Here is a 12,628-nt window from a genome sequence, read left to right as displayed (position 1 = left end):
TTATCACCCTCAAGTTGAGTTTAATGGTCGTCAGTGGTGCCCCAGAAATCTCGGTAGCTAACATTCTTCCAAATATCTTTCTTTGTGTTCAACAGAACAAAGAAAGGTAAACAGCTTTGGAACAACTTGAAGTTCAATAATTCTTTACAGAATTTTAATTTGTGTGTGAACTATCCCTTTAATACTTAAAAATCTAAGATGTAAAAATTTTATTCAAATACTGAAGTTTGTTTAAAATGAAGTCCATTCAATTTTTAATGCTTTCAGGTGCATATGAATCAAGATGCTTCAGTGACCCTGTAGCAAAGTTACATCCATACCAATGATGGAGAGTGTGACTCCTAGGTGCTAATTCACGATGATTAAAGCTTGGATGATAGTTAAATGACATCATCCAAAGATTCCAAAGGCTTGCTATAAAACCAATCTGGTTTTGATTCATAGGTCAACAAGCAATTTCCAAAGCCCCTGTCCCACGATTGTTTGATTCTCACATCACAATGTGACGTGTTATGTACAACGAAGATGCTAGCCTGAGAAACCACACTTGTGCATTTTTTCGATCATAAACTAGTGAATGTCGCACCGTTCCACTAAGCTGTTTAAAGAGTCACGTGATAACTACGTTAATGCAACGACTCATGCATCATCACTACGACACACCCCTTTTGGCATTGTTTCTGCCTTCTGCCTTGTTTCTAGATCCCCAATGCCGGGATCGATCCCGGAATACAACCCGGGACCTGTATTGCAATTTTGTGGGATCAACATTCTGTGTGAAATGGGTTTAATAAACAGAAAGACCACATGACAGTTGTATGGAATCATCTGAACAGTATAGAATTTAAGAGAACTGAACCTTTTCTGAAGTTAGTACTGAGCACCTGTAGGCGATTTGTTAAATACCCAGCATAACATGTCCATGTAACATTACAGCTGTATTGCTGACAGGCTGGTGTTGTCATGGGAGGGGCCCATATTATTTTGGCCAATCAGAAATGCTTTAAGCTGGCAAATGATTTTTTTCATATTCAGGTTTGCCAACATATCTTTGGAGAGTGGTGTTGTGTAAAGAGGGTGTGTTTTTATTTGTTTGTTTATGTATAATACTGATATGACCTCACACCCAATGCAGTGCAGTGGCTACGTTGTCTCGCATCAAGGAAGTTCCAAGCTGAGCCAGAACGCCTTCCTGTGTGGAGTCTTAAGTTTTCTCGCATGCAGATTAGGTCAATTTGATTTCATATGTTGCCCATAGATTTGTATGAGAGAGTCTATAAATGCAGACAAGTGGATTCGGAGACCTCACACGCTTTACTCACCAGCTGAACTTCTCCAAACGCTCCTCTACCAATCACCTTCACTCTGTCAAAGTCCTCCGGCTTCATCTGGAACTCCCGAATACGACGCATGACGGATTCATCTGTAACACACCAAAATCCCTTTCATCTATTTACTTCTGTCATGTCAATGATGAGCCATCTTCCTTATTTCTTCACACAGGATTTCAATATATAATATCAATCGAATAATATTCAGTTATTCATTAAAAGAATCAGTGAGCATGTTTTAGTGTTAGGAATAACAGTTATCAGAAGCCAGTTCAGAGAAAGTTCACAGTCTGGATGAGTGGACTGTTGAATAACACTCTCCTTGCCAACCCGCACATTATTACATCCACACGGTCCTATGGTTTCCATGACGACGGACAGAATCAGGAACAAAATGGAGACCAAATGTGGTAATTAGTTGAAAGTTTAACAGCTCAGGAATAGAAAACACAGGATGAGCTGTTCAACATTCACTGATATCACATGTGTAACATCACTCATGACACGTAAAAGAAAAGGCCTGTCCGGTATGAACAACATTTTTTACCATACCATCACCAATGAACGACAGGTGACAGATTTTACAAGTCCTTGTGACAAAACAGCGTTCATTTGTGCATTGCATGTTGCTAATTAATAGGTTACTAAATGCTAACAAAAATGCTAACTAAATGCGACTACAGACATTGTCGGGACATGAAACGTCATCATGCATAGAAATCTCACAAATAATGCAACATGGTCATTAAGCTCAAGGATTTGAAAGAGCTGTCGGAGCCCTAGATGCTGATGACGTTGATGTCAAGCGACCATGAAGATCATATTTAGGATTCAAATTTTATGTTGTGTCCATTTTTGAAGATTATCATAAATGTCATAAATATTTTTTTATGATCATGGAGATTAATTTTTGCGGCAATCTCAAATCCTATGGAAAAATCCTATTGGTTTTTTGTCAACGGTGTGATGCGAAGATCAGGGCTTTGCCATTAAAAGTACGTCAGCCCTGCAGCATTCTACTGAACTTATATTTAGTTTGTGTTTTCGCAGGAAGCAGCCTCACTGTAAACATGACATCATCTTCCACTTCAATTACACACAAAATAACACAGGACAAAAAAAATAGTGGTCTTAAGTTTAACAGATACTCACATCTGTTTAAGAAGGTCTCAATGTTCTTATTTTTACGCAAGGCCGGAAAGTCCAGGTCCAAGACCAGAGCATTCATGGAATCCTGAAATCAGAAGACAAACACTTTGAGTAAAACATTAATTAACATTATTCAAGAAAAATAAATTCACTTAAGAACATATTTATCCCTTTAAATAAAAAATGTTTAAAAAAATTTTTTTTCGTATATAAGGCCTGTGTGTGTAATGTAGTCTGAGGACAGGAAGTTTATGGCCAGCAAGAACTTTCAAATCCCTAATCCTTAAATTGCTAGATCATCAAAGCATTACAAAAAATGATGTTTAAAGAACTTCCAATAGTGCAGATAAGGCTTGATCTGACAAGTCATTTATTATATTTTATTCAGCGTATGAAACCCAGAACACAGTTCACCTTTTTTGGGCATCTGGATGATGTGAGGTCCAGAGGGAGTGCTACGTATAATGAACGGAAATGCATTTAAAACAATTAAGCAGGCATGGACAAGACCACCAGGCCTGCGAATTTCTTCCTGCACATGTGACTTGAGGTTTTACAACACTTTTACTCTCGTAAAATTCAAAGACCATGGTTCAAAGACCATGTCTGTTTTGACCAACGTTCCTGGCATTTTCCTCAATTGTAACCCTTACCGGAAAAGGAACAGCAAAACCTCTCTTTTCTTTCACATTTTTAGATGTCTTTGTTGTATTAACATTTATTATCATGCATTACCAAACAAACTACAGTGGATGTGAAATCTTTATATTCAGAGTACATATGTTCCCTGGGATTTGAATGACCCCATGAAGTTACTGGGGCAAGTTACAGGAACCTTTTCACTCTCTCCTTTCCTGCCTTCAACAATATTGGATATAGCCAACATACTGCCAGAATCGTAACGTTGCAAAATCTGAATTTTGTCAAACCCCTTCAAGGCATCGTGGGACAAGAACTACTGTTTTTGTGCTTAAAATGTAATATGTCAAGGACTAACACATCTAAACCACATTTCCCAAAATAGGAGACTCAAAGTATAAAACCTCTATTTTAGGATATAAAATTGTTTTGCACACCAAAAGGAAATGCCACTGGAAGCTGTAGTGTCATCATGCAGTTTAGCAATGACATCATTTCCCCTCTCCTTCTCTGCTAAACACTCAGACATAAAACAGAACATCCACATTAGCATACAATATACCCCAATGTAAACATAAAACACGGTGTGAGGTGTTATACAAAGACTACTTCTGTACCCAGCAATACTTCACTGACTACTCATTCTCACATGTAGCCCACCTGTACAAACATCCACATTGGACATCCACAGATGTGTAGCAATTCAACACAATAAGTCAACATATATTAATGAACTGCTCTTTATACCCGTGAAATGCACAAAAAACAAAAGGCATCAATAAAACCGTCTGCCATCGTTTAGATCTGAGACAAACAGGTAGTCCCGTGCCAAACTCAAGCCACTGGTTGAGCTTAATGTTGCTATGAAAGACCGTTCAAACAAACAGATAAATGCTTTCAAATCACAAGAGCCGCAGCCTCTGAATGGTTTTCTTTCTGCACAATAAACAGGTAACAGAATTTTAGCAACTAACATAAATCACACAAAACTGAAGCTCTACTAAGGACATAAAGGCTGAAAGTCAATTCAACCGGCACCATTTTTCAATAAAAACATGCAGCTCTAGCTCCATTTCTGATTTAAAACACTTTTAAGTTCTAAGCATTGAAAACTTAAACAATAAGGGGAGAAAAAAAAAATCACTAAATTCAGAAAATGAACCCGAAACTAGACCCGTCACGATAATGAAAGTTGGCTGATGATTAATTGTCAAATAAGTAATTACGGTAATGATGATTAATTGTCTGTTCTAAGGCTTTGACAATATAACTATTATGACATACTTGCGTATACATTTGGGTGGTCTTACTCAAATCATACTACGAACTGATGTAGATTTGTGTAGGTGTGGTTACACAAGGCGTTTCAGGCAGGTCTGGGTGAGCATTCACTTTTAGATAGAATGCATCTTTTGTTCCCACACTTAAATTTGAGCAATTTTACGTGTCTAATACATGAATGAGCAACTTATAACACACCAAAGAAACATAAAAACACATATTCGCGCTATATGACCCCTTAAACAGAGAAGACTAGATATTAGGGTCTTTCTGTAGATACAGTAAGTCTGGAAACAAAACAAATCAACAAAAAAAACAAAGCTAATATAATTTAAATGATGGAGTAATGTCCTTTGAATGTAACAGTGAGTGCAGCTCAAGGCCGTGGATGTAAAATGCAGCAGATACTCCAGATCATAGATCACCCTCGTTTTCAAAGGATTCACAATAATTGAGGTTATCTGAAATAATTGCGATGACCTTAAATAATTGTAATGAGACGATTATTCAATAATCGTGACAGCCCTATCTGCAACAGGTTGTACTGAGATTACCGGTTCTATTGTATTGGTGAGAGTTAAGAAACTACCATTAACAGAAAAATATTATGTTATGCAATATGGAAATGCATAAACAAATGTAAAGGTGATTGAAAGCAGGGAGTAGGAGTTCCAAAAATACAGAATATCATACACTTCGACAATACCTCACACATATACACACAGACTGAGTCACTCTCACCCACACATTTATACGGACACAAAACAACATTGAACATCCACCAACACTAAGTGCAACACTTGTTAATGATTATAAACATCCTTCAGTTAAGTAACATTCAGTCACGCAACAATTCGCCAAAAAATCCTAACGTCACCCTAGTGTCTTTCTTAAGTCAGACACACAAATAAAATGTTGATACAATTTGATTATCAATTTAAACCTTATTTTTTCCTAATCAAGCTCAGTTCATCGGAGATAATGTTTTACAGCTATAGAGCATGTCGTTTTTCGACCTTAAAATAAAGTTTCAAACATGATTTCAGTGGAAAACAACTCTTAACCGGATACTTTGCAGGTTCCATAAGCTAAGTAAACAAATTCACATGTATTGCGCAGCCCACGGGCAAGATTATACAGCGACATCATTTACGACACTGGTGACAGACAATTGCACTTATCAACCACATGGGGGAACCTGTGAGCAAAATGTCTATAGTGCTGCTTTAAAAGGGATTGTTCATCCAGTGGTTTTGTGTAAATGGGGTGCAATGTTGTTTGTTTGAAGAAAGCCATTCAGGTTCGGAACGTAGATGATGGTGAATGAATGTGGGAACTATCCCTAAAAGAGCAAAGTCTAAAGCCTGACACAGCAATGGAGTTACGGGTGATTGAACAATACTTAATACACTGGATCACACACACCCTGCTTGTGTGCTACACACCTCCTGAAGTGAGATCAGAGAGTAAGAATAACTTGAGTGTTAGTGTTAATAATTGGTCAACAAGTCAAGTAATTACATTTTTGCTTAAATCTGTCAATTGTTACATTTGTATGTAATAATATTCATATGGGTTTGATATGATCTATTCATTTTAGAAACAACTGCACTATTGTAATTTTACTTCACAAAAAATGCAATAATAATATAAAAATGTACTGAGTATTTATGAAATATAAAATATGTCTTTGCCGGGTTAGCAAAATCAGCTCAGATATATACGTTAAGTATTAGCTAGAAAACTAAACATGATAAGTTGAAGACTGACGCAGAGTTTCCTAGTGAAGGAAGGCAGAGAGAAAGTGTCACAAGGGGCAGGACATTGGGAAAAGGGTTCCTGGTTATTTTGACTGAGGGGGCGAGAGAAACAGCTGCTGTTCCCGAGTAAAAATGGACAGGCTACTATCACTCACACCACCTTATATGGCAGTGTTTCTCCTATCTGCCCACAGAGAGGGAGAGAGAGAGAGAGAGAGAGAGAGAGAGAGAGAGAGAGAGAGAGAGAAAAAGAGAGATATTGAATGAAAAGAGGAAGGAACTTGATAATTCTGGGAAGAATCAAGAGTCAAACTTTCACTGCAATTATTTTATTTCATTTAAATAAGAATTACAAAGATTTCAAAGCCAAAAACAAGCTTATTCGTGAAGCATTTTCCCTTATAAAATCTGTTAGCAAGCATTTTTTATGCTGTTTACAAATTATTAGGGGTGTGACGAGACACTTATCCCACGAGATGAATTCACGAGATGAGATTTTAGATTTAAAGAAATCCTCAATGACGAAATATATAGGGGGAAAAGTCTTTTATTCACCTTAAAAACACAAATTGCTAAAAATGTAGGCATTACAAAATCATATTGTACATCATGAAACAAATTACATTATTTTAATGAATGATATTATGCTGTGATAAACAATATGTAAACACTGCTAAATGTTTTGTCACAAACTCAACAGCCAGGCATTAATTGCAAAAAATATATGCTTTGTTAGTTTTCTTAACAGGTGCAGTTTTAAGTAAAGAGCTGTGGTTGTTTTCTCCATATGTTTTTGAATAATGCTCGAGTTAGCAGAGGTGGTGATCATATCACACTGTCAATCCTCCTTCCTCCACTGACTGAACCCTCATAGCCTTAAGAGAAACAGTTAAAACTGCATAAACACATCATGTTTTATGCGAACATAGCACATATGTAAGAGAAGGATTATCTGTTTTTGAAGAGGTTTGCCTGTGAAGGTATTTAAAATAACATAATAGCGCTCCCAAAGTGGTGCTGGAAGTGGGAACCGCCGTAAACACTAGTGCTTAATACGTGAGGCGCTGCAGACAGGAAAGTCACGCATAAAGTTGAAACCCAAACGTCTAGCGCATGTTTACATAGAGAAACGGTGGGAAAGTAGCGCAGCGGGATGGAAAACTCACGTTGTCTATGAATGGCTGTGGCGGTCACTATAGCTCACAGCAGCATGCTTAGCATGTTCTGTATAGTAATGAAAACAGGTCGCCCCACAACAAAATGTGCACTTACTCAAATGCTCCAAAATATATTTTGAGGTCGCATGGGTAAAATTTAGGGAGCATATGCGACTAAACGCGAGCAATTTCGAGCCCAGCACTCAATCATGCCAATTGCGTGAGGATAGTGTCTCGTCAAAGCCCTACAAATTATATTTAAACATTAGTGCATTCATATTTTTCTTAACCATTATCCCATTATCAAGGCATTAACAGTAAACACTACCGCATCGGAGAAGCCATTGATTTCAATGAGTTTGCGAAAGTGCCTTTCCATCAAATTAACAAAAGATGAGAACGCTTCAACTTTTGCTGCACTGGAGGATAGGCATTTTAAGCAATATCAAACAATGAGCAATTCAAAGAGGCCTGTCCAGCTATATAGCAAGACATCCAATTCTATGTATTCCCACTTGACGACTAATACACCAGACTTTCAAAATCCTCAAAATAGATCAATGCATCACATGTTTTCCCTTTGTGAGAAAACACTCCTGGAGAAAAGAACCATGTATAGTTCTTTAAATTCATGACTTCGTCCTATAATTTCATAATGGACCAACAAAGCATTTTTATTTGACGTGAAGACTCTCTTGGAAGTAAAACAGGGTTGCGCAGAGTAATGGAAATAAAGTGATCCTCTCGTCATCTATCATTCTATAGTGGCTATTTAGTGGATTAAAATGTACTGTTGATAAATTGAAAGTAGTATTCCTGCTCTCCCAGTACAACTAATGGATACTGACTGACACAAATAATTGACGTGAAGCCCTGAGAGGGTCAGTTTGTCCACCTGAGAAGCACCGTCATTTTAAAACATTCCCTCTGTCTAAAATATTCAAGCTGCATATTCAAGGTGTGTTTCAGACTAAACGTGTAACCTTTCGTCTAAAATAAGTTTTGGATAGTTTGTTTAGAACATTTATCCACATTAGCTTTTTTGCTTTGCCCAGATTTGGACATTGACAACATCTTTTTTATTCAAACACATGCATCAAATACATTAAAACTTTGAATTCATGTTGCAAAGCTGTACTTAGGATATGAACTGAAGCTTAGCTTTTCGAAGATTTTAAGAAGACTTGAAGTCTTAAAATGAAGTTACTCATAAATAGGGTTGTAAATCGAAAATCAATTCCAATTCGAAATCGGAATCGATAGGCTAGGAATCATATCGGAAACAAAATGGATAGGAATCGGATACTTCAAATTAAAATTGTAATTCCTCTTATCAATCCCTGTGTGCATATTTTGAGATAGTACATGCGTTGCGTGTAGTGTTGGACGATACACCTGTATTTGAAAAGTAGCGCGACACCCTTCTGTTAAAACGATACCAATATCTCATTCATTTGGTACCGGTACATTAATGATTCAGAGACAACACATCCTGAAATGCGTTCCATTTGCGGCAGCAGTATGTGTGCGCTTGCATGTGCTATCAGCGCTCTCTTCTGTCACTGTACGCATGCACATTCTTTCCTCGTATTTGCGCTGAAGATGACGATGAAATGAAAGTAATGGCTGCAAACATAAGTGCCTCTTCCGTCTATTCAGGGCTTGTCAGTGAAGCAGATGCGCAAATGTGCATTATAGCCATGTTAAAGCGTGCGCCAAAGTGCAAACGAAGTCTGTCTGTGCAAAATCTGCGGCCAAAAGTGCCAAAATGATCAGCTTGGCAAAGCATTTCCCCAACAGACATCCCTCCCGACCCGTTTAAAGAACTTAAAAAGTGAAAGGAAATTAGTTAGCTAACATGAACTAATAATTGGTAATCAATTTAAAATGTTAACAGTTGTATTTGTTAACCTTTATGAATGAACTAATATGAATAAACAAATAGATTTGTATTAAGAAATTTATAAATGCTGTAATAAGAGATTTATTGTTAGAACATGTCAGAATGTAATGTTTTTAATGAATTGTTATGTATTTAAGTGAATTAATTTAACCATGCGTTTAGGTCTTAGCTAGTATTTATGTAGATTAATTTAAGTATAAATGTTTATTTTCTCATTTCAACAGACAACAAACACTAAGACAGGTACACGTTGGTGACATGTTATTTTTAAATAAGGGGGAAGACATGCTCAAAAAGCAAGGCAGGAATACAGTGTAAATTGTAAGAGTAAAAATTAAATAACAGATTATGTTATGTTTCATCCTTTTTTTATTTACTTACTTTAGAATTATGCATGTTCTTTTTGCATGGTATCGATTTAGTATTGGTATCGAATCACTTGTCTTAGGTATTGTATCGAAGTCAAAAATTTGGTATCATGACAACACTAGTTGCGTGATCTGCTGATCTCAATAAAAGCTCTCATGAACATTAACAATATTTATACAATATACGCATATTTTAATTGTAGTATTTGCATTAAAGAGCACAGGAACAACAAATTAACCATAGTTTTATTATAGTTACTACAGTTTAACCATGATGTACTTCAGCTTTGGTTATGCAAATTAAAATAAATCAGAAAAAACATGGTTCTTTGTGTATAGATACACAAAAAGATTTTGACAAGCTGACTAAAGTATTATTTCTTAACCAGAAAGTAGCGATTTAATTGTGCGATGAATAACAATAGAGATAATCAGATGCGGTTTAAAACGTAATCTGCTTGTTTTGTGTATCTATAAGTGAAAGAGTGTTGGATGCATGCGTGATGCTTCTGAAGCTTTCAGTATACTAGGACGGGTCGCATACACATGAACTGCATCAGTATTTCACTGTATCAGTATTTCACTGTTTCATTCGAGAAAAGCTACTGTCGAACACCCTTTGTGGCGAAAGTCAGGATAACTTAGACAAGTTATAGCACGTTCATTTTTACCACACCACACCCCTTTAATTGTTTATAATACGACCAATAAGTATATTATTAACTTTAGTAAACAAAAGTTCTAGTAAAGTTATAAAAAAATAATTCTTATAATAATTTTTTTTAATTTTAATTTTTTTTTTTTTTATGAAATTCTGTCATCATTTACTTGTTTGTGAATGTGTACCGGAAGTTAAGGTGGGGTCAGAAAAGTGCACGTGCGCAGTAACGTAATCTAAAAAGTAATCTATAGTTTGTCAGAACAGTCAGTAATGTAACAGTATCTTACTGCAGTCAAATAGAGGGCAGTGCGCTCGTGGAAAATGGTAATTCAACGCCAACTTGTTACCTAGTTGGTAAGACGGAATGCTTGAAAGCAAATAACAATGTCCCTGTCTTTTACTCTCACAGTGAGCTTATCATATTCGTTTGATACATTAGCAGAGCCATTTGATTTCCGCCGATTTTGTCACACAAAAATAATCATTTTGGAACATTAAGTGTATTGTTAAATTGTTAAATACCCTTTCTCCATTACATATCTTTGTCATGATATTATAAGTGTTTGATCGACTAGTACTGTACTATAATACACAAAGAATATCGGTCGATATATCGATAACAGACTCTTTTACTCCATAATATCGGTATCAGCCCCCAAAAAATTTGTTGAGCTCTAGCCTTTATACATCACTTTTGGCAACGACTGTATATGCAAAAAACATAAACTTTGTGTTTGAAATGCAATAGCCTGGAAACTAGAAATGCAATGAAAGGAATCCACATTCATCAGTGTCTGCCCAGAGCAGGAATTTGAGAGTAATTATGAATCATTTCCGATTCTAAAGAATCACTGTTAACTCATCAGCATTAAGCAACCCAGACGGTTCACTGAAGTGTGACATGCTCCATTACGCATCCAGTCATTTTAATTAGTCAAATTTCAAAAATGTAATGTTTGCAGTCCAGTGAAAATGTGCCTCTTCTTTGAACATGTACACAAGATAACACTATCACACAGTGTGACGGTCTCATAAAATACCTCAGTGGTAACTGAGACATGCACAAAGAACATTTAAAACATCTGTTTATTAAAGGTGCTGTTTCCCGTGATCCCATTTTTCAATCTTTAGTTAGTGTGTAATGTTGCTGTTAGAGCATAAACAATAGCTGCAAAATTATAATGCTCAAAGTTCAATGCCAAGCGAGATATGGTTTTCTAACAGAATTCACTTCTCAAGGACTACAGAGAACGGCTGGAATCGGACTACAGCCCTCTACTTCCTGGGTACATGACGACGACACTATTCCGAATTTTAGAAAAACCTCTGCTCACAGGAATACGCCAACAAAGGGGCAGTAGTGTATGGTCATCATTGTAAACATTTGACTGAGCTACGCGCTTACATACTTTCACTTTCATCAGTCTTACAGCTGGTAATAAGAATTTAGCTTCAGACATTCTAAGGTTACTAACAGGCAAATAACATCAGTCAGGAAAGCTGTTCTGTGTAATACACTGATATTGTGTGTGTGTGTGTGTGTTTGAGTTTGCTCTAAAACACTTCTATGAAACGTCCTTTGAAGTCCTGCTTGCAAATGTCTCCTGGTCAATCTGCTCATTTTGTGACAAGCGGGACGGTGAAAAATAGAATTGAAATATGTGAAATATACAGCGTTTCTTTTAACTAGAAAAATGAAAATCCATTGTTAAACCCCCAAAAAACTAAATCAAAGCATTCGAAAACAGCAAAGACAGCCACTTTAAATACGCTAACAGAGATCATCTTCGGTCAAAATAAAACACAAAGTAGTGGTCGACCGACTATCGAACTGGCCGATTATCGGCGTCGATGTTAAGGATTTAGCCGATAATCGATATCGGTCATTTTCAAAGCCGATTTAATGATAAAGTCATTTAATTTTGAAATGCGCTATATGGCTCTGATGCAGCCACGGATTTAGTGAGCAGTCAGAGCACGTCACTCTAGTTTGTTGCGTAGAGTAATGCCCGCCCACTGCCCCTCTGATTTGTTGGGACTAAGTCACGAGTCCGGCCAATCAATGCGGGAGGCTGCGGAACAGAAAGTTTTTTTCACTCTCACACTGAAAGCACTTACTTACTGGAGCTGCTTCAGGTTCATGCTCTCTGAGGTAAGTCTGCATCAGACGTTGAAATAAATCACAATCCACTACACTAAAGATGCAAAACACTTCAATATAATTAGTGCCTGAATTTCGGAGCACCTTTGTGGGTGCTCCGACATTTTGTAAACCACAAGCAACACAGTAAAAAACAACAAGGAACAAATGAAAAAATGAATTGAATGGAATAAATTTTATTTATGGAAAAAAATATGTTCTGATGACTTAAAAATAGC

At 36.7% G+C, this 12,628-nt stretch overlaps 1 protein-coding gene across 1 annotated transcript in view; it reads right to left on the bottom strand.

Moving 5' to 3' along the window:
* rock2a (rho-associated, coiled-coil containing protein kinase 2a) overlaps positions 1 to 12,628 on the bottom strand; it is a 35,413-nt gene that overhangs the window by 15,232 nt on the left and 7,553 nt on the right. Inside the window, 2 exon segments of the mRNA XM_056761486.1 lie at positions 1,323 to 1,423; positions 2,484 to 2,565. Of these exon segments, the coding sequence (XP_056617464.1) occupies positions 1,323 to 1,423; positions 2,484 to 2,565 (183 nt within the window).

This window comes from Triplophysa dalaica, chromosome 11, assembly GCF_015846415.1.
Source record: "Triplophysa dalaica isolate WHDGS20190420 chromosome 11, ASM1584641v1, whole genome shotgun sequence".
NCBI classification, from domain to species: domain Eukaryota; kingdom Metazoa; phylum Chordata; class Actinopteri; order Cypriniformes; family Nemacheilidae; genus Triplophysa; species Triplophysa dalaica.
This window is presented reverse-complemented; position numbering and strand designations above follow the sequence as displayed.